The sequence below is a fragment of the Chiloscyllium plagiosum genome, unplaced genomic scaffold (assembly GCF_037043375.1).
Source record: "Chiloscyllium plagiosum isolate Xiang-an unplaced genomic scaffold, Cpla_swu_hap1 HiC_scaffold_3, whole genome shotgun sequence".
Classification (NCBI taxonomy): domain Eukaryota; kingdom Metazoa; phylum Chordata; class Chondrichthyes; order Orectolobiformes; family Hemiscylliidae; genus Chiloscyllium; species Chiloscyllium plagiosum.
Window position 1 is genome coordinate 42,335,681 of NW_028270141.1, and position 23,904 is coordinate 42,359,584.

General features: G+C 38.6%; 1 protein-coding gene across 2 annotated transcripts in view; it reads left to right on the forward strand.

Moving 5' to 3' along the window:
- arid4b (AT-rich interaction domain 4B) overlaps window positions 1–23,904 on the forward strand; it is a 189,483-nt gene that overhangs the window by 85,581 nt on the left and 79,998 nt on the right. For both annotated transcript variants that reach the window (XM_087978705.1, XM_087978712.1), the window contains exons 5-12: window positions 1,058–1,148; window positions 7,870–7,949; window positions 8,039–8,130; window positions 11,227–11,280; window positions 12,211–12,352; window positions 12,803–12,882; window positions 20,812–20,888; window positions 22,048–22,175. In XM_087978705.1, coding sequence (XP_087834831.1) covers window positions 1,058–1,148; window positions 7,870–7,949; window positions 8,039–8,130; window positions 11,227–11,280; window positions 12,211–12,352; window positions 12,803–12,882; window positions 20,812–20,888; window positions 22,048–22,175 — 744 coding nt within the window. The remainder of the gene's footprint in view (window positions 1–1,057; window positions 1,149–7,869; window positions 7,950–8,038; window positions 8,131–11,226; window positions 11,281–12,210; window positions 12,353–12,802; window positions 12,883–20,811; window positions 20,889–22,047; window positions 22,176–23,904) is intronic.

A 23,904-nucleotide genomic window follows, 5' to 3' on the forward strand; every position in this document is an offset into this window, starting at 1 on the left:
CCAAATATTACCTTATTACATAAGGTGTCAAATTTTAATTGATATTGCTGCTATGAAATGTCTGAGCCGGTTTGCAAGTGTGTAACATTGATGAACAGCAAGTGACTCACTTATCGAGAAAAGTTGTCTTAAAGTCATTTGATAGCTAGATCATAATGAGATGATTGCACTTTTATCCCTTTACCCAAAACATCTCATTTCTTAGAGGAATCAAATAACTGAAAAACAAATAGAATATAAGGAAAACAAAGTATTGGAAAATTACACTTTTTAAAGCAGTTAACACCATTTTGTGATCTATATAGGCATCACTTGCCTTTTGTATGATAAGCCCATTAGGCAATAACACAACTTTAAGGATGTACAGAGTCGGTAATCTTCTCGCCACCTGGGAATGTATTCTAGATACTTGCTAAACTTGGGGGCAGTGCTTCCCAAATTTTTCTCTGTCCGACCCCATTTCAAGCTTGGAAATTGACACTGACTTGGTGAGGCCTGTTTGGGGGTGATGTGAGAGCCTACATGTTTAGAGCAGAGTGCAGCTGTTCCAATTCAGTCAGAGCATGCTGACAGCAATGCTGACTCAGCCTGGAATCCCAAAATGTCAGGTTGAGAACCCCACCTGGGGTCCTGACACCCATTTTGGAAACCAGGAGAAGAGTGCTGTAATAAAGGAATTATGCAGAAACAAATTATTGTGGCTGATCTCCGATTGTATTTCATTGTGAGTGGTACAGAATATGAGAGAGACAGTGGTTACAAGGCTTTCAGTTCACTTTTCTTATCCACTTTGTTGACCAAGCATGATCTCTTGTTCACCCCTCACTATCCAAACAAATCAGGTGAAATTAATTGTATCACTTGGACCAAAACGCTCTGAGTAAATCCACTTTTTGGGTAGGATTTGTGGCTCTTTACATGTTACGGATTAAGGGACTCTTGGATACAATGATAGTGGCCATACCTGTGAGGCAGAGGATCCAGGATGTGTCATGAGTTTGAAGAAGTTGATTGAAAATATCTTCTTTTTACTGATTGGGTGTGATTTCTCCTGCAGGTAGGAGCTGTTGTTGAAGTGAAGAACCCTGATGGAACATGCCAAGTAGCTGTAATCAATAAGCTGACTGATGCAAGTTGGTACACTGTAGGTAAGACAAAAAGAAATTCTAAAACCTGACCCTTCTTTAAATTTGATCAGATTGTAGAAAGGTATTTGTATTGTTGCAGGTCTAATGAAAGTGGTGGAAAAGTTATTTGAAACTACTTCCTCTTAGTAAAGCATGAATCAAAATTGAAGAGCCCAGATGTATTAAAGGCAGATTGTATTTAACTAACTTGTTTTAAGTTACTGAGGAGATAGTAGATGTAATGTAGTAGATATTGCACATATGGATTTCATAAGCCATTTGATAAGGCACTGCAAGACGTTTATTTCAGGGATAGGAGCATGTGTGATTAAATGAATAGTGATAATGTAGCCAAGAAATAGGAGGCAGTGACTACTGTTAAGTATTTTCCTGACTAAAGAGGAGAATGCAGAGGTGATTTCCCCAAAGATCATCACAGCTTGAGGACATCAGTATAATTTCAAAGTCTGGTGGGTGATGCAAAACACAGCAATATAGTAAACAGTGAACTGGAAAGCAGATTTCAGGAATCCAAAGACAAGTGAAATGGGAAGACATGGAGGATCCAATTTAATGCTGGCAAGTGTAAGTTGATGCATTCTGAGAGAAGCACAATAACTGAGATAAGACTATTTTAAGGAGGTTGAGAGAAACTGATGGAGGAAAAGTAGGTAGAGACTTGGGAGGGTGCATATTTATACTTGTAAAACTGACATGTCAAGTTGACAATGTGGTTAAGAAAGTGGAAGGGAAACCTGGCTTTGTAAATAGGACTTGATAACACAATTCTTCAACTGGAGTATGTTGCATAGTTCTGGACCTTAACGATAGGAAAGATGTCAATGCCTTGGAGGAGATACAGAATGATTTCTCAAATGTTAGTTTGGAAAAGGGGCTTCGATTATGTGTGGGAAATTGGAGAAGCTGAAGAAGAGAATTTTAGGGAGCAGAATTAATGGAAATTATCAAATAGTCAGTGATTTTTCTAGAGTAATTAGGTAGCAATTACTCTTCTCGCAAGTGGTCCATAATTAGGGGTTATAAAATGATCTCCAGAAAGTACTGAGAAGGAAGTTAAGGTAACAAGTCATGATATTGAGGAGTAACACATCAACATGGATATAAGATTGACTAACTAACAGGAAGATGAGTTTAAATTACTTAATCACTTTCAGGCTGACAAACTGCAGTGGAGGCTGTCATAGAGTGCTTTCCAGCTTGCTAATGTCAGCAACAGCCCACCTCCTTTCTTGCACCTGGTCTGTTACTCCCATCAAAGTGGCACTGCTGGGAAGGTGGTAGGATTATGACACTAAGACATGACCCAACTCATGATTTGCACTTCAAAGATGAAAATCTAGCCCTTTAGCCAACTGATATTTTGAAATATCATGCTAACATAAATTGCCTTTGTGAAAGAAACTTGCCTGCATTTCACTGCTTCAGCTGTAGAAGCCGCTCATTTTGCAGACATGTTGTCAGAAATTGACACTTAAATCATGTGCTACTCGAATATCCTACATTGATAAGATTATATTATTTCATAGAATAATTCTACACCAGAGAAAACGACCTGACACTTGTAGCTGTCAAAAATCATAATTCGTTTGACTGTTATCCTTACAGCTGTCAAACAACAGTGTGATTTGGTGCCAGTCAGCTCAGCTACTTGTTCCATTTTTTTTAACTCGCTTTAATGCCATTAAGCTTAATTTAAACAACCCTAGTATCAAAGTTAACAGCTTTATAACTTGACCATTGTAATCTGACCATGTCTAGTTTCAATTTCCAAGTAGTATAATTGTTGTAGTAAGTTCAGATATAACACAAGTTTAGTCAGTAAGAGTTGGTTTTAGGATGCACTATTGTATGATATTTTTTTTCCCCAATGTTTTGTGTGTTGGGAAGGTTTAATCTGAAATGCAGCAAAGATTCATCAATTCACACCACATCATTAATTCTGCTTAATGGGGGATTTATTTTCTCTTAAGACGAACGTTTGATTTGGGAAATCCCCAGAATGTTTGCAGCCATGGCATTAGTAGAGCTATGAGTTTCATTTTGCACTTTTCAGGCTTTGAGGACAAATGAAAACATGTTACTGCCAGTAAAGTACTCCTGAAATGTAACAAGTGCAACTTTCATGTGGCCAAAAAAATGTTGATAAGTTTTAAAGATGAAAACTGTTTATCTAGGTTGTAACTTTGTGAGCTAACTAATTTATGATAATGGTTAGAAAAACCACTTAGGAGAAAGTGAGGTCTGCAGATGCTGGAGATCAGAGCTGAAAATGTGTTGCTGGAAAAGCGCAGCAGGTCAGGCAGCATCCAAGGAGCAGGAGAATCGACGTTTTGGGGATGAGCCCTTCTTCTGGAAGAAAAACCAATTGTAAAGAACTGCATTGTGACCACATACAATGGTGTTGTTACTTGCAGATTCAATATGCTCGGATCTGTACACCAAAAGTCATATTGAAGCCGAAGTGCTTCAGCGATATATGTGGTTTGAATGATTCCAGCATGGAAGGAGGCTGTTGGCCCACCAAGTAAATGCCAGTTCTCTGAAAGGGCAGGTTAGCTCATTCAACTTGTCTATAGCCATGCTAGTAATTTCCCTTTTGAGCTTATCCAATTCACTTTCAAAAACCACGATCTAACATAAACCATTATTATGGTTTTCATTACTCTCTCTCTCTCTCTCTCTCTCACACTGAGTAGCTGTCAATACTCAAAGATTAAAAGTAAAAAATATATAATTGCATCAGACTGGATGCAGTGGGGAGGGAAATTCCATTCTTCTGCACACTACATAACATTAAGTTGCTGTCATTTAAAATCCAGTTTTAGATACAGATAGTTCTCTTATGTTACCATAGTTTGGTTCCCGTGCAATCTTGTTTTATAAGAAAATTGTGCAGTACCAGCACCATTTAAACTAATGGGGCCAGAATCGTGTTATAGCCAACACGTGCCTTAGGAGAACCACCTGTATTGTACTCTCTCATGTTATTGAAACGGAATTTTACTGTAAAGTAAGTTTTATTTGTGCTTCTGGCTCATCATCGCTTGGCATTCCAAAACTGGATTCTGGCTCAGTGGTGTCATGTGGTCTGCTGCATGTCCTGATGTCCTCACTAACAATGAGGAAAAAGTAAATTTTTTAAGCTGCCCCTGAGAAATAATGATCATCTTTCAGTCAGTTCTTAGTAGTTTCTAAGAATGTGTGTCCAGCTTATGTGTGCAGGTGCTGATCATGGTGTGCATTTTAATGGGTTGAAGGGTAAAAATTGCATGCTGGACGTCAAGCCACACATATCTCAGTAAGACTTACAGCTAGCCAGTGAGTATTAGTGAGAATGGACACCATGTATTTTTGATCAGTTGGATTCAGGCCCATTATATGAATAACAAAATTATAACCAGGGTAAGTTACTTTCATTATCAGTTAACATTGATTCTAGAAAGGCTTATAGTTACTTCTAACCCATATAATCTGTTGCTCATCATTTGAACGGGTGCGGGCTGCTCCAAATGTACAGGCATATCCAGATTCTTCTTTAAATAATAATACAATAAAGGATAGGTTTTAGTTTTTATTAATTACCAGTCAGCAATCAGGTTTGGAAGGATATGGCAATGATGAACAAAAACAAAAAGCTAACATTTTAGAGAAGTCATATGATGTAAAACTAACATTGGGGTTCACTGGTAGAGGGCATAAGTTTAAGATGAGAGGAGAAAGATTTAAAAGGGAAATGGAAAGTCATAGTCATGGAGTTGTACAGCACAGAAACAGACCCTTTGGTCCAACTATTCAATGCTGACCAGATATCCTAAATTAATCCAGTCCCATTTGCCAGCATTTGGCCCATATCTCTCTCTAAAGCCTTCTTTTTCATATATTAATCAAGATGCCTTTTAAATGTTGTAATCCTACCAGCCTCTACTACTTCCTCTGGCAGCTCATTCCATCTGCACCGTCTGCATGAAGAAGTTGTCCCTTCGGTCCCTTTTAAATCTTTCCTCTCTCATCTTAAACTATAACCTCTAGTTTAGGACTCTTTCCCCCACCCTGGAGAAAAGATCTTGTCTATTCATCCTATCCACACCCCACATGATTTTATAAACCTCTACAAGGTCACCCCTCAGCCTTCGCTCTAGGGAATATAGCCCCAGTCTGTTCAGTCTCTGTCTATAGCTCAAATCCTCCAACCTGGCAACATCCTTGTAAATCTTTTCTTACACCTTTTCAAGTTTCACAACATCCTTCCGATAGGAGGGAAACCAAAATTGCATGCAATATTCCAAAAGTGGTCTAACCAATTTCCTTGTACAGCTGCAACATGACCTCCAAACACCTGTACTCCATGCATTGATGAAGTAAAGGCAAGCATACCAAACGTCACCTTCACTATCCTATCTACCCTTGACTTCACATTCAAGGAACAATGAACCTGCACTCCAAGGTTTTTTTATTTCGCAACACTCTCCATGACCTTACCATTAAGTGTATAATTCCCGCTCTGATTTGCTTTCCAAAATGCAGCACCTCACATTTATCTAAATGAAACTCCATCTGCCACTCATTGGCCCATCTGATAAAGATCCAGTTGTACTCTGAGGTAACCTTCTTTGCTGTCTGCTACACCTCCAATTTTGGTGTCATCTGCAAACTTAGTAACCATACCTTCTGGGTTCACATCCAAATTTATACAAATGACAAAAAGCACTGCACCCAGCACTGATCCTTGCAGAACACCACTGATCACAGGCCTCCAGTCTGTAAAGCAACTCTGTACCACCACCGCCCTCTGTCTTCTATCTTCAATCCAGTTCTGAATCTGACTAGTTAGATTTTCCTCTATGCTGTGTGATCTAACCTTGGTTAACTGGTCTGTCATGAAGAACCTTGTTGAATGCCTTACTGAAGTCTACTACGATCACGTCCACTGCTCTGCCCTCATCAGTGCTCTTTGTTACTTCTTAAAAAAAAATCCTCAGTCAAGTTCATGAGACATGATTTGCCACACACAAAGCCATGCTGACTATCCCTAATCAGTCCTTGCCTTTCCAAATACATGAAAATCCTGTCTCTTAGGATTTCCTCTAACAATGTGTTAGCTGAAATTGGAGCTAATAGACAAATTATTGACCTGAGTGGAGAGATTGATTTGACTAGGATAATTGTTCTGTACTTGCATTAGAAAGAAGTGATTAGTGGTATGACACAAAAATCTTAATGTAGGTGATGGACTTGCAGAGAAATGAGAGGTTAATGCATTTGGGAAATTTCAAGGGAATACACTATCAGCAATAGGATACTGAGAATTGTCCAAGAATGATGGTACCTTGGATTAAATATTTTTTCAGATTCATTAAGGTAATCGAACAGGTTGACCAGGTAGTCAAGAAACCATATGGGATACTTACCTTTTATTAGCGGATACATAGGATATGAGAGCTCAAGAGATTTTGCTGAAACTGTATTAACCATTAGTTAGGCCAGAGTTAGAATACAATGTGCATTTCATAGCACTACACTGCAGGAATGATTAGGAAGATTACTGAGGATATTCCTGGATATTGCCTAAAATGGAGGATTTTGCTTATGAAGAAAGATTGGACAGTATGACATGTTTTCTTTGGAATAGAGGAAGCAGATTGTACTGTTTTAAAATTGCAAAGTTTAAATAGAATGCCATATTCCTCTCATTGTTCTATGGTAAGAGCTAGCTATGGTAAGAACTATGGTAAGAGCAGGTTAGAGGGTAAATGTTTCCATGCAGAGGATGGTGGGAATCTGGAACTCCCAATCTCCAGTGTGGTGGAGGAAGCAAGCCTTTAATACTTGGACATGAAGATAGGTGCTGTAACCTTCTGGGACTGCAGACCAAAAGCTAGAAAGTTGGATTGGGTAGGATGGCCACTTGGCTGTTCTTCCGTGTCTTAGATTTTTATGAATCAACTATTCAATATGTTAATTAATAACTTGAATAAGAGTGCATAGGTACAAAAAATCCAACAGACAAATCAAGCGTTAAGCTTTCTATCTTGTGGGTGAGGACTTAAAGGGAGAGAAGGTTTTGCTACTACTATACAAACCCGAGTTTGTTTACATCTGGAGGACAGTTTACATTTTAAGGGCATTGCATGTATATTGACCCTGGCAAGAATGCAGCAAAGATTCACGAGACTGTTTCCAGGGCTACAAGGATCAAATTATGAGGAGAGGTTACTTTCCATGGAATATAGAAGGTAGGGGGTAATTTTAAGTGAAACATTTAAGATTTTGAAAAAAACTGCTGGAAGTGACAGATGGATAGGTAGGAACTTGGTTCTGGTAGCATGGGAGCCTAGAAAAAGGGCGATATATTTAAATCAAAGCCATCTTACTTAAGGAGGGAAGGTAGGGTATGTGTTTGCATGAATAGCAGTGGAGATGTGTAACTTTCTGCCACAAAAAGGTAAATGTGAGCTCAGGTCATGATTTTAAATGTCAGATTGAGCAGTTTCTGCTGGACAAGGATATTAAGGGTTTCATGGCAGTAGATAGATTTAGGATGTAGATCAGCCATGATCTGACAGAATGGCTAAAGGGGCTGAATGACCTGTTTCTATGTACTCAAGTCCCAGGTGGGGACTGGTTGGATTAAAACTTCGATTATTGCATTAATGAATCAGACATCCGCAGAATGATGAGTAATTTTTGTGGGTAATTTGACCAGTGCTGCATTTCTCTACAGTTTTTGATGATGGCGATGAGAGAACACTGAGACGGACTTCGCTCTGCCTGAAAGGGGAGAGGCACTTTGCAGAGAGTGAGGTTAGTGGAGAAATTAAGCATGACCAGTGGCCAACTTTATCCTGTGTTTTCCACAGATACAATAACCAGTGATTTGCTTAATGTTTTAGACACTTGACCAGTTGCCTCTTACTAATCCAGAACACTTTGGCACCCCTGTGATTGGAAAGAAATCTAACCGGGGAAGAAGGTCCAATCCACTGTGAGTAATAATTTATAATACACATCTCTAGCAAGATATTCCTTTTAAGCGTGAATTTACATGTGTAGATTTAAATTTCTATGCATATCTACAAATGTTTTCTGCCTAATTTTATTTTCTCTGTTTTACTTAATTATTCTTGCTAGAGTTTACAAATAATCTTTTCCATACCCTTGTTGCCCAATGTCTACAATATTTAAAATAAATTCTTCTCATCTTTGAAGTATTTAGTGCATTGTTTTCACCAGAGCTCTGAAAAGTGAAAATGTTTGCATATAGCAAATCAGTTGGGCCAAATACAAGACCTGCTTTATATGGATGCCTCAAATAGTGATTTAAATTTTTTAAAACTTCTTATCATATCAATAATTATACAGCAATGAATTTATCCTATTAACACTTACTCATCATATATTCCTGAGCATTCACTTCTTAAATAAATAGTTTATCACCTGTCAGGATGATTTCACTCCTGCCAACAGAGGCACTGCAAGGCCACTACCTTTGTACATGTACTTGTATTTACATCAAAGGAGAATTCAAGTTTAAAGTTTACCTCTGCTACGTACTTATGTGCACAGCAGTGAATGAAGGTATGCAAACATGTCATAGAGTCATAGAGATGTACAGCATGGAAACAGACCCTTCGGTCCAACCCGTCCATGCCAACCAGATATCCCAACCCAGTCTAATCCCACCTGCCAGCACCCGGCCGATATCCCTCCAAACCCTTCCTAATCATATACCCATCCAAATGCCTCTTAAATGTTGCAATTGTACCAGCCTCCACCACTTCCTCTGGCAGCTCTTCCATACACGTACCACCCTCTGTGAAAACGTTGCCCCTTATGTCTCTTTTATTTCTTTCCCCTCTCACCCTAAACCTATGCCCTCTAGTTCTGGACTCCCCAATCCCAGGGAAAAGACTTGGTCTATTTATCCTATCTATGCCACTCATAATTTTGTAAACCTCTATCAGGTCACCCCTCCGTCTCCGACGCTCCAGGGAAAAGCCCCAGTCTGTTCAGCTTCTCCCTATAGTTCAAATCCTCCAACCCTGGCAACATCCATGTAAATCTTTTCTGAACCCTTTCAAGTTTCACAACATCCTTCCGATAGGAAGGAGACTAGAATTGCATGCGATATTCCAACAGTGGCCTAACCAATGTCCTGTATAGCCGCAACATGACCTCCCAACTCCTGTACTCAATACTCTGACCAATAAAGGAAAGCATACCAAACACCTTCTTCACTATCCTATCCACCTGCGACTCCACTTTCAAGGAGCTATGAACCTGCACTCCAAGGTCAGTTTGTTCAGCAACACTCCTAGGACCTTACCATTTAGTGTATCTGTCCTGGTAAGATTTGCTTTCCCAAAGTGTAGCACCTTGCATTTATCTGAATTAAACTCCATCTGCCACTTCTCAGCCCATTGGCCCATCTGGTCCAGATCCTGTTGTAATCTGAGGTAACCCTCTTCGCTGTCCACTACACCTCCAATTTTGGTGTCATCTGCAAACTTACTAACTGTACCTCTTATGCTCGCATCCAAATCATTTATATAAATAACAAAACGTCGAGGGCCCAACACCGATCCTTGTCAAAGACTGATCCAGATTTAAAGCTTAATACTGTATCAGTTTCAATACAAAGAAAGTAAGTCCTTAATAATGTAGCACATTTAACTACAACCAGATGTTCCAAGGAGCTTTGCACCAATGAAGTACTGTCTTTCAAGTTTAGTCACAGTTGCATTGTTGGAAAAGCAGCAGCTCGACCGCAAATAGGAACCTCCTGCCAGTTGAACAACCTGATGATCTATTAATGTTCGGTGGAGATAAATATAGGCAAGGACACCAGGAATAACTCCTATTTTTGTCTGAAATAGTGTCATGGGAGAGCAGTGCAGCTCTGCTCTGGGCTGTCAGAATTTTTAAATTCGTTCCTGGGATTTGTGCATTGCTACCTGGGCCAGAATTTTATTGACCATCCCTAATGGTACAGCAGGTAGTTAAGAGTCAGCTCAGAACTGCTCACAGTACTCTAAATGGAGTTTTGTACAACTGCAGTGTCACATTCGCAATCCTCTCCTCCAGCCCCTTCGATGTGAAGGCCAACATTTCATTAGCTTTCTTGACTAATTTCTGCACTTGTTCATGGCGTTTTAAAGGGCAATTCATCTGAAACTCAAATCCCGTTGGACACCCACTGTATTTTACCTTGTGCCCTTTTAAACAAAAAGTATCTTGATCTATTCTTTTTTGGTCTGAAATGGATAACCTCGAACTTGTACTAAAATCCATCAGCCACAGCTTTGCCCAGTCACTAAATCTATCAATATCTAGTTGTAATTGTATGCCATTGTCAAAACTGTCTATATTCTGCCCAATTTTGTTATCAACAAATTTTGATATTTCACGTTTTAATTTTGTCATCAAATTATTAATGAATATTGTGAATAATTGAGGCACCAACTCACATTCCTATGGGACACCACTAGTCATGTCCTGTCTATTTGAGTACTTACCCGTTATTCCAGTTCTGTTTACTGCAAAACAACCAATAATTTGTTCTCAGTTCTGTGCACTCCACCTTAACTAACAGTCTCTTGTGTGGAACTTTATCAAAACCATCTGGAAGTCCATCTAAGCAACATCCATTGACTTAGCTCATCCATTATTTTTGTTACCTCCCTCAACAATTGAAAGTGATTTCATGGTTGTCATTAGACACTTAATTCCAGCATTTTTTTAAAAATTGAATTCAATTTCCACCATCTGTTGTAGTAGGATTCAAGCTCAGGTGGTCCTCGGACCATTGCCTCGTTCTCTGGATTAATAGTCTCGTGAGAATACTGTATGCTATCAGCACCCTCATGCACTACCCCCCCCCCCCCCCCCCCCCCCACCTTCCCCAAGCCCTCTGCTCTTTGTTTCACTGTCAACAATGCTGAACTTTAGGATTACACACATTAAATCTGCTGAAGAACATCCCAGAGTCACTGATCGACTTGCAGGAATGTTGTGTATATCATATTGGAATGGTTAATGTCTAATCCATTTCTGAACGATTAATCTTTGTCATTAAATGTAGATATAAAGCTGAAAGTAGCAGCTCAAAGTGTGACCGTCCTGTTCAATTAAAAAGGTAAGCAAACATTTAATTTTGAACATTGTGCAGAGTTTTGTGGTGAAGATGTACCTGTGTTACAATTTGTAAGCCTGCTGTGGTCTCTAGAATTATCAAAAAATGTTCATTGAATGCAAAATATTTGTCTTTGGATTGCTAATTAAAATGTTGGAGGGAATTACTGCATGGTCACAGCATTATGGTTGTGCTCTGCTAAAAATAATAACAAGCATGCTCTTTAGGGTTTACTTTAGCAAGTTCTGCTCTGTTTCACAAAAAAAACTATCCAACATATATGCAGTGTGTGTATATAAGCTGCATGTGTAAGCAGAAATAGTGCATCATTTGGGCTTTTAAAATAGGAGATGAAGTGATATTTGAGCTAAAGACAATTAATCAGCAAGGCACTTAATTTATGAAATCTGAGGAGCACTAATCCTATTAACAAATTCTCAGCTGTTCTTTGCCTACTCTCAAAGCACATTGAAAGAAAGCCATCAATACAAATCCTGTTCTCCAAACATGTTTGGCCTTTTAAGAGGGCCCATCCAAGTAAGACTCGCTGACTGGCATCTGCTTCAGTACAAAGCCCTTTCCCACTACCAACTGCATGTGATCACCCAAAAATGTTTTTACAGACACCTGTCTGCAAACATGCACCTTTCTGCATGATAACTGTTCAAACTTGGGTCAGGTGCCTTTATTCCAAATCTCATTGCCAGCCAAGTTATTCAATGTTGGAACAAAATGGAAAATGTGGTAACTTTCTGACTTCTGTTTTTGTGACTACTGTTTAGTTGCTGTCAGACACTCCTTATGTTCAGATTGTACTATATCTTTATTTTTGTCATGCATGCAAGCGTACTGTGATTTGTATCTTTTCATCCTCTGGACTTGACACAGTTAAACAGAATATCAGTCTTGATTAGTTGTCTTATTTCTTCGTAGTCCTGATGATGAAGAAGAGTCATCTTCATCCAGTGATGAGGATGATGAAGAAAGAAGATTAAATGATGAACTAATTGGTAAAATTGTCTGTGTGGAGTGTGCAAATGGAGACAAAAGGAAGACCTCACGGTACCCAGCTTTGGTGAGTATTGAACATTTGTTGTTAAGACTGGAACCGATTTAAATATGGAGATTTGTAATGAGGAGCTTTGTAAACCACGGCCAAATTTGTACCATGTTACTGTCCCATGGTATAGAAACATCAGGGAACTTGACCTGTATTGCTCATGAGGGATTGGATTTCATTAAATTAAACCAAGTAGCTGAAATATTGGTACAGCTTAAAACTCTTAACTAAATTTCACTCTAAATCCTGTTGAAAATAAATCCAGTAGAATGTAGTGACGTATTGGAAATGAACCAATATCTACACTCCATTTTAGGTTATTTAGAGTGAAACACTTCTCTCTTTGATATTTTTACCTGCAAGGTTATAGTCTTTTGTTTATTATTCTGTCACTTCATGTTATCTTCTTTCAAATGCAACTGACAAACAAAAACCTTTTTTCTCTTTTTTGTTTTGTTCCTGAAGGTAATTTCTCCAGACTGCAGTGATGAAGTCACAGTGAAAAAGGACAGCGTGTTGGTTCGTTCTTTCAAGGACGGCAAATTGTGAGTATTTGCATAATCTAGATTTATGAAAAAATTTCTGCAACATTGGGTTCATCTTAAAATACAGCCCTGCCGATCATACAATGATTTCTGTTGTGCAGCATAACTGTCCTGTGTTAGGCTGATTAAGGTACAGTAAAATCATAGAGAGAGAGAGAGAGAGAAAGATGACTGGTTGTGGTTTAACCCTTTGAGTCACCATGCCTCAGATGAAGGGAGAGTTTGAGAAGGACAGTCTTTCATGGTAATCTCACCTGATGCAGGATTTGAACCCATGCTGTTGGTTCATTCTGCTGATTAAAGGTCAACTACCAACAGTGTTTTGCATCTCAAAGGAATTTGTGTGTGTTGAAATTAAACGGAGAGCTAATCTGTATGCAGTATGAACTTCAATTATGAAATTAAAAACAGAATGTGCTGACTGTATCAGGCAGAATTATCTGAATGAGAAAACAGGTTAATGTTTTAGACAGAGACCTTTCAATTGAAAATATTGTTCTTCAGTCGTGATGTAATTTAATACATTGCAGTAGGAATGCAAAGGCCATACATACGAATGGTGTGTGCAGCTAGGGTAGAAGTAGTCAAACCCTGGGGCATTGGCAGTACAGTATAGTAATCCACCATTGATTCAGTTTGTCAGGAAAATTTAAATCTTCATGGTAACCCATAACTTAATAGTTTTTATTGTATTTAGAATTTTTAGATGCCAGCAAAGTTCAGTTACAAGATTTTTTAAAATTTCATTCTGGGTTTTCTGGTAATACGGTAGTTACAATTCTGCATTAGTTAGAAATATTCAGAAGTTACAACACGGAGACGATTCAGCCTAACCAGTCCTTATCAGCATTTGTTGGTTCAAGTCATACTTGTCCATCCTGCTCCCATGTACCTTCAATCCTTTCCCTTCATTCATCTATACAATCTAAACCTTTTCTTCCTCAACCACTAACTCAGACAGCCAGTACTCTGCTCACAACTAAGTGTGAACGTGTTTCTCCTGTTAAGTCTTAGATTAAAAGTTATATTTCTGGATCCTTGTTCAAAATCCCTCACCTGCTGAAAATAGTCCTATTCTAATTTGGCACATCTATTTGCAATTTCTCATATTAGGCTACATTCTTGTGAAACCCTTTTCATTCTCTATAGCCTCAATAGTCTCCCAATTGTGTAGCAATCATACGAATAAATGTCTAACTGAGTTTTTAATAAGATTTTACATGGGTGCATCCTGATTTCTTACGTTTTGTTCCAAAAGTTGTGGATCATAAAAGCTAAAGTTCCTCAAATTTTTATTCACCAGAGAATATACTTTTTCACCCCCACTCCTCTGCACACAGCATATTTTCAACATCTATGCTGATGACACCCACATCTATCTTTCTGCTGCCTTTCTTGACCTTTAACCTGTTTGCAAATTGTCAAGTTGGTTGTTTGACATTGAGTACTGGATGAGCAGAAATTGCCTTGCGACAAAGTGGAGACACAATCGATTATTTGTGCTACCTGTCACATACAACTTTCTTTAGCTAATGATCCCATCCTTCTCACTGATATATATATCTGAGGCTGAATCAGACTGTTCACATTCTTGATGTTGTATTTAATTCCAATCACTGGTCAACCTAATTCGACCTTAATAAAATTAGCCATCTGTTACTGAAACCTTAACAGTCCCTCTTGTAACTTCTCCATTTAGTCATTCCAATGCTCCCTTGACTGGCATTTCATCTTTCATCCCCCATAAACTTGAGCTTATCCAAAAATCTTCTGGTACCTCAACTCCTCACCATCAGTATTCACTGGCCCATAATGCCTCCAGATCTGACATAGTACAAATTAAAAATTGTTTTGTTTCAGTCTAGCCATCAATTTCTCCGATATTAGAATCCTCAGATTTGTGTGCATTGCCAATTTTGACCTCTGTGGGTCTATGATTTTACTTGCTGTACCACTGCTGGTGGAGCTAGCAGCTACTGAGATCTTAAGGACTGTGGAATTCTATCACTAAACCTCTATCTCCTTTTCTTTCCTTCTTCTAAGAAAATCCTTAAATCTTAGTTTGACAGGAGTTTTAGCCTCTGTCCTAATTTTGCCACAGCTTGATATCAAACCTTGTTTGATGATGTTCCTGTGAAATGCCTTAATGTACTTTACTACATAAAAGACACTGTAAACACATTTTTGTTAATAATGAATTTCATCTCCATTTGTTTTAGCTAGTTTCCCAACTTGATGATAATCCTTCACAACTTATTTTGTTCTTCAAAAGGATTAAATGTTCGAAGTATGTTTTAATCCTGTATCCAAAGCATAGATGGAGACAACAAACAGAATTAGCCCAACAATCTAAACCTACAGGACACCACCACCCACTTCCAACTACTCTGAAAACTGCTCATAGCTCCTACTGTGTTTGCTGCCTTCAGACTAATTTGTAATCCAATTATCCTCCCCGAATTTCATTTCCTGTAATCTTTGGCAGTAGTGTCAAATGTGCTTCTTGCCAAGCCAGTGTCATTGATTTCCACCACAAACTTTGTTCTCTTGCCACGAATTCTATCCACACTCTCACTAAGTGCCTGAGGATAAAATACAGATGAGGAAAGAATCTAGTTATAGACTTTTCCAGTCAGAATTTTGTTTCCAGTTCATGCACCACAAACTCTAATGCCACTTACTTTCGTTCCCCATTTTTGTACACCTGGCTCTGACCTAATTATCTCTCTCCTAACTTATTACTGTCACTTGATCTCCAATTACACATGGTCCCGGGCATACCTGCCAGACACTTTTTCATTTTCCTTTAAAAATAAAACAAAATTATAAAACAACAGCATACTGCACAAAATTATAACATTTTATATTCCCTTTTCTTTCTTCCTATACATTAAAGTTCCCAGTATCCTCTTTCCAGCATTCCTATTATTTTTTGAAGCTTGCGCCTTCTTTTGTAAAATAAACAGATGGCTGTCTGCCATCAAATCATTGCATTTTGGAGACTTTTCCATTCTGGATCATCTGTTTTAAAACTGCAATACTGATTTAGTCTTTTTGTCATTCACATGTTTTGTCAAATATATGGTATCCCATATATGTGAGTTATTGTTGATTATAGCACACAATGAATATTACTACTGATTCCCTTTTTGGTTTTGGAATTTCTTCCAATAATTTCACAAAGAAAAATGCCATATCCACCACTTTGCTGATACTTTTAGCTTCCTATGTTAAAGAGCAACATTTACTTCACTCTCTCAAAAGAAAAAATTATAACCCCTCCTGCATCAGAAACATTTACATGAGGAGCATCACTAAAATCAATAGCTTTCTTGTTCCTGATATCTCCCAGTGATAGAAATTATTTAAAATGTTCTGTTTTTCATTTTTGCAATGGTTTTGTTTGCTGAAATAATATCTTCCTCCTTGGGATTTTTCATTGATGTGTTCTACTCTGTCTTCAGAACCGGCATCTGGTCTTTTTGGGTGCCCAATCAATTCAGCAATCCAATTTGACTTCACAATTCCTCCATTTCAGCTTTAGAAGTTACTGCCCGTTTTTTGAGGCTGTACCTTAACTAACTGCAATGGGGTGAACATCTTCTAAATGAGATTAATGTGAAGTGACGCTTGATCCATTCTGTGTGATTTCCAATCTCGTAATGAAAACATGAGTTGAATATTAAGTTAGGCTTTAGAGGCTTTTAAGGCCATATTTTCAAATTCACTGCTTCCACCCCATTTAAAAAATGTATTTGCAAGAAACACAAGCTTGCCAGAAATCTGACCCCCATGGTGCTAGTAAAGCATAGCAGCTTTTGTTTTCAGCTGGAGACAGACTAGTTTTAATAAACCTTACTCAGAAGTACTAAACTTCATAAAAAGCATTTCAACTATATCTGCATTTATTTACCTTCCAGAGTATGTCCATTGCATTTAGCGTGCCTTTTGGAAGGCACAGAAATGCTTCCTCTTTGAGTTAATCTGCTGCAAAATGCAGTTTTAATATCACTTGATGTATATTCCAAGTGTTTGTGGTTAACAAAACCAAGAAAATCTTCAAAATTGCTTTGCCTGGCACCAGCAAGTTTATTGTTTTGCCTGGTTTTCCCCCAGGCCACGCTCCAAGTTTTGCTTGAAAAGCCTTATGCTACTCGGTTTGCTTTGGCCTTAAGTTCTGTCAAAAGATATGTATTCCATGACTATCTACTTTTGTGATAAGCCAGGTTGTCTCATGTCAGCACTTCTGCATACACACTCATTCTTTCCAACTCTGTAATTCATGATGTTTGGCAGTTTTTATGATCTTGTTATCTCATTTGTTTGTAACTAGTAGGACTTCTACTCAATTCTGAGGAACCCGAAATGTTAACTCCGATTTCTGTCCACAGATGCTGCGAGACCTGCTGAGCCATTCCAGCAATTTCTGTTTTTGGTTTGATTTTCCACTCCTGTTGATTTTCTGACTTTCACTGTATTTCTTGATCTTGTTAAGCTTTGCCCTCAGTTTTGCCTTCTCTGTGTTTTCCATAGAATTCATAGAATAGAACCCTATGTTAAGGAAATAGGCCATTCAGCCCAACAAGTCCAAACAGACTTTCTAAAGGGCATCCTACTCCTACCCTTTCCCTGTCATCCTACATTTCCCATGGTTAACGCACATAACCTGAATGCTATGGGACAATTTATAATGGCCAAGTCACCTAACTTTCACATCTTTGGACAGTGGGAGGAAACCAGAGCAACCAGCGGAAACTCACATAGATATGGGGAGAAGGGGCAACCTCCACATGGGCAGTTGTCGGAGAGCAGAATCGAACCTGGCACTGTGAGGCAGCAGGGCTAACCTCTGAGCCGCTATACTGCCCTTTTTGTTTTGGATCTCAACCCCCCCCCCTGCCAAGTTAGTTTTAAATCCTCCCTGCAAAGATGTTGCTCCCATTCCGATTCAGATGCAACCCATTCACCCTGCACAGGTCCCACTTCCTCAAGATGTCCCAGAAATCTAAAGCTGTTGCACCGTCTTTCCAGCTATGCATTCATCCAAATTAACTTCCTATTTATTTTGGATCATTACGTTTGATCTTCCCCCTCTTAATAAAAGCACTGCTTTCCATGTTTGTGTTCTCTTTCCAAAGCTGTATTTTTTCCAAAAGCCTCTTCTGAGCTTACACTGCACTTTCTTGCTGTCTTTTTTTTTGTACTTGATGTTCCCAATCCACAGGCCTAACCTTCTGCTCCTCAGCCAATATATATAACCAATAACGTTTTCCATTGGCCTTCCCTGCCCTACTTAGAACAGTTATGTTTCTCCACCGACTCGCCCTTTCCGGTGAATATTTGATTTTTAGTATCCACTTTTGGTAATTGTCCATTGGTGCTGATTGCCTTGTCTTCATCAGAATATCAGCTTCATTAGAATTGGTCTGTCCTTCATCAGACAAGGAGAAAGTGAGGGCTGCAGATGCTGGAGATCAGAGCTGAAAATGTGTTGCTGGAAAAGCGCAGCAGGTCAGGCAGCATCCAAGGAACATGAGAATCAACGTTTCGGGCATAAGCTCTTCATCAGACAAGCCAACAATCACCACAGTCTTTGCTCATTGTATCTATGCAACATATGGTCATGAGAGAGACAGAGAGCCAATTCAGATCAACTTACCCATCGCTATATTCACAGCACAGAGGAATTAAAGATTTCAGAAATTCTCAAATTGTTCCTAACCAGACTTTGAGAATAACTAATACCAGACACCAAATTGATAGCTTGAACAAAAGAATTAACAATTTGTGAATAATACAGTAGCTTCATCTCATTGTTCTGCTAATTGAATGCCTGTGATTTCAACTCATCCTTCATTGATTCTAGTCCCCACACTAATGTAGATAGGCATAGTTGAGGAATAAATCTGAAAAAAAAAATTAAAGGCTATATAACTGGCCTGTTCAATTAAGCAGTCTTCCTGATTTATTATAATGTGGGCATGTGGGATTGTATCTTGCTTGGTTTCTGAAGTCAGTGCAAAAGCTTCCAGTAGGCTCAGATGAAAGCTAATTTATTTCTTACAACTGAAATTCTATTTGCCTAAGTTTCAAAAGTTGATAATAGGAGGGCAACCAGAGAGCAAACAAATCACCACCTTAATGCTGTGGTAGCCATAATCTTTCTGATAAAAAAATACAGTTGTTAGATCAGTTAACATTGAACATTATGCCTCTCTGAAGTCGAAACTCCAGGCCTGGCTTTGTAAACCAATCTCAGTTTGTTTGCTTTCTTTTTTTTTAGAAAGAGAAAACTGTGATTCAGTCCAAAAGTCACCCTGAGTTCTCAGTTCCAGAGTGAAAATAAAAATAAATTGTAATCTCAATAGAGGTACCTAGTATTTTCTATAACACTGAGTCTACAAATTTGTAGTTCAAATCCAATAACCTTGAGTGTACTGAAACCCCTGAAGTCTAGTTGCACAATTATTGATTTTTCATCTTTACCAAAGAACCTTCCACAGCATCTCCACCCTTTAACGCTCCTTTCTTTCTTTTACAATAAATCATATTGTAGTTTTTATGAAACTGGATTGCCAAATTCTTTCCAATACTTCAGCTTTAAAGAAAGCCTTTCTTGCCTCATACATTGTACTCGGATGCTCTGAAAGAATAGAGCTAATTATCATCACTTCACAAACTTGAACATTGACATTTATCACTGGTAGTTTAAAAAAAAACAGCCACTAGTTATACATTCTACCAAGCATCCATGTTAGTAATAACAGCATATCACTGGGTACCACATCTATGCCCATGAATTGATTGATTCTGACCATCATACAAGGAAATACATACTTGTTTTTAAAAACAATTTTACTGTTTTATCATTCTAAAACTTGAAACTGGTGGAACTGTCAAATTCCTTCATTTTGTTCCAATGTTATTACTCTGGCAATCTAGTTATTTTAAGCAATGTATTCATACACCTTGACATGCACACATTGTCTAATACTGCACAATTCTACCACCAACCTATTCATCATAAATGATTCAGACTTGAATGTAGAAGTTGATCACTAACTTCATGGATGATGTGAAAATTGGTCAGGTGGTAAATAGTGAAATAGACAGACTTAGAAGTATACAAATGGGCTGGTCACATGGGCTGATCAATGGCAAATGGAATTTACTCTGGATAAGAGTAAGGTGATATATCCGGACAGGACAAATGTGGCAAGGAATGTATGCTGAATGGTAAGATTTTGGGGAGTGCTGAGGATCAGAGGGACCTTGGTATGCATGTTCACTGGTCCATTAAGTAGGACAGGACGATCTCATGGTTAACAAGTCATAAGGGATATTTGCCTCTATTAGCTCAGACACCAAGTTTAAGAGCAGGAAGATTATGCTGGAACTTTATAAAATATTTTTAGGTAATACATGGAATCCACATTATAGAAGGGATGTGATAGTACTGGAGAAAGTGCAAAGGAGATTTACCAGGATGTTGCCTTAGCTGGAGGATTTTAGTTATGAAGAGAGATTGCATAGTCTAAAGTGGTTTTCCTTGGAGCAGAGGATACTGAGTGCATCATGGTTGATATGTATAAAATTATGGGGTGTGAATCCTGACCTTCTGGTCCAGAGGTGGGAGCAGTACCACTGCACCATGAATCCCTCCCACCACATTTTCACACCTCTGAATAAAGATCCCATCTAAATTCCATTTGAGTTCACTAATTGTTGTCTTTATAACCATGGCTGTACATTTGGTCTCCAGTTGACAAGCTGGTTGATGCAACATAACTGCACGAATTGATTGTATTTCATTGTGTTTAGAAAAATGGGGGTCCAGTTGATATTTGACTTGGAACTATCCTGTATCTCAGCATGTGGCTGCACTTCTGGTTCTGCTGTCCCAACAGAGCTATGATTGATTTGTTGCAGGGTGGCTGTACCCAGGAAGGACATTGCAGAATTTAACAGCGAGATGGCCTCAAAATATGATACAGCAATGAAGGAAGGTAAAAAGAATTATACTTTATAAGACTAACCTAATAATCAAAAATACCAGTTGATATTATTTCAATTATTCTGATGCAGAAAATCACTGGTAAAACTTAGTGCAATTACAGCTAATTTGCAAATAATCCTAGAATTATGATGGGAAATGAATATAAGAACATGGTAGTAGATGTAGGGTATTGAGTTGTTCTCGTCTCTTTGCAATTCAGAGAGATCATGGCTGGTCTGTATCTTAACTCCCATCTGATCTCCTTGACTCTGAACTTTACTTGTCATCCATAACGATTTTTAATGAATTTAGTTAAAGCACTTGGAAGAGAGACTGCACCTGTTCCTCAGTAATGTTGTGCGTATCTACACTCTAAATGCTGATATGAATGTAACTGTCTATATTAATTGATCAACCTTAAACTTAATCAGCTGAGTTTATTGTTGTTGGGTCGCCCCCCCCCCCCCCCGCCTTTCGGGTGAAATGTCAAAGAAGGTCACATCTGCTGCCTCAGGTGGATATAAAAGATCCCATGGAACTAATTTGTAGGAGAATGGAGGAGTTATCCCTTGTTTGACATGACAAAAAAAACTACAGTGCTGTTTGTGGGAGTTTCCTGGATGCAAACTATTTGGCATGTTTCTTACTTTACAACAGTACCTCTACTTTAACAAGAACGTCATGGCTTCACAGCATTTTGAGGCATTTAGTGGTCATGAAAAGTATAGCACAAATGCAAGTCTTCCTTCCATTTGGCCCATCATGCTTCTGTCAACTTTTTACATGATCTATTCAATTAACCCCATTTTCTCTGCCCTTTTTTTGCAAATGTTGACTCCATTTCTCATTGATAATTGTTATTGAATCATCTTCCACCAGCCCTTTCAGACTGTATGTTCTGGACCAAATGTTTAATACTCTACTCTGCTAGATTGTGCTGATACTGAGTGAGCAGCAGTTACAATTGCATTCTCCTTCACGGACTAAAATAAGCACAAACACATCCAAATGTGAAATAACATCTTAGTGACTGTTTAAACTGTTTGGTTTTTTTTGTCCCTTCCTCCTGTGCCCCCCTGTGGTTCCTGTTGACTGTAGCTGATTGACATAACAAACTGTTTTAAAATGTGACCATAAATAAGGGATATCTATTGGGTTGGAATTTTCAGCATTGGATCAAGCTTTAGAGTTCTTGAAGAGTGGTGCTATCCCCAATAATTGGAAGACTGAGCTGAAAGAAGAGAGCTCAAGCAGTGATGAAGAGGGACGTGATGAAGAAGAGAGCAGTGAGGAGGAGGTGAGCATTTGATTTTGAGCACGAGGACTGAGTTGTTTGTGAAACATTGGTAAATTGTTTGTCCTCTTATTCCGCTAATCAGCTAATTCTTTCCGCTTTTTGGATCCAATTTGTCTGGATTCGTGACATTTTTTGACACCCCAAGCCATGTATGATGGCTATGTTCATAGTGACCTCCATAGCAGATGCCAGTGATGAATATAGTTACACATGGCCTGCTACAGCATAGACACGAGCCATGAGAGCACAGCAAACAAACATAGTTGAAGTTTTATCTGGAGGGAACTGGTCACATAGCCATAACCAGGAGTGGGGAAGAAGGAAACACTTAGGTAATTGTGAGAGATTGTGGGAAATAAACTGAAATTGTCAGTGTTTCACCAGGCCTTGCTTTTACAGTAACATATAAGCCGGAATAAACCATTCAGTGCCTCAAGTCTATTCTGTCATTTGATGAGATCATGTCTGATCTGTGATCTGACTCCATATGCCTGCCCTTGCCCTATATTTCTTTAATACCTTTCCTTAACAAAAATCTGTCTGTCTCCAATTTGAACATGATAACTGAACCAGCATCCAGTACCATTTGTGGAAGAGCATTCCAAACATCTGTCCCTCTTTGTATGTACTTAGAAGTACTTCCTAACATCTCTGTGTGGTCTGGCCTTTATTCTCAGACTATGCCACCTAGTTTTGGAATCTCCAACCAGCGGAAATAGTTTGTCTTGATCTACCCTGTCTTTCCAACTAATATCTTGAAGACTTCTGTCAGGTTGTACCTTAACCTTCTGAATTTTAGAAAAAACAGGCCTAATTTGTATCATCTGTCCTCATAACCTAACTCCTGAGATCCAGGTATTATTCTTGTGAACCTACTTTGTCCTCCCTCCAAAGGCAATATATACTTAAGGTGTGGTGCCCAGATGTGCTCTCAGTACAACTGGGATCTAACAAGGGTTTTCTGTAATTGCAGCACAACTTCTGCATCCTTGTACTTCAGTCCTGTAGGCATAACGACCATTAGCTTTCTTGATTATTTTCTGCACTTGTTCGTGTAAGTTTTTAAAGATCTATGCACCTGGACATCAACTGTATTTAACTTTATACTGTTGCGAAGTTGGGTAGAGTACTTGTAGATTGAGAGGTAAGAAGTAGAATTGTCAAGTGCTAGGGAAGAAAGCTTTGTATCGTCCTTTTAAAAGATCATGTGCTTTTTCGGTGCTTATAGATTTAAAATGGATGTCTGTGAGCAGCAGCTTGAACGTTTGCAAGTACACAACACATAAATTGAAACAATTGTATCGAAAGGCCATGCAGTTAGCAGGCCAAGCAGCAGTTTCTACCAAGACAATAGGCTTTTGAATTTAGCCAATCACTTTGAATCAGGTACTTAGATACCAAAAACCTATTAAATATAAGTCTGATGGTTTTGACAACGTAGGATCAATATTATTATAAGAAATATTGATATGTCATCACAGGTATAAAAAGAAGGGGGCAAATAGACCCCAGAACTTGCTGTAATCTGCCAGAGCTAACGGCCCTCCGCTCTCTTGAGAGAATCACTGACTGTCATAACCTCATCGATGACTTTGAGAGACGACCATTTAAATAACGATGGTATCAATAACACAACAAGTTAATATTCCAGACAGAAAAATCAACAGAGAAGGCACAGAACATTCCATGCTTGATTGAGTTTTTTGAAGAAGTAACAAAGAAGAGTGAT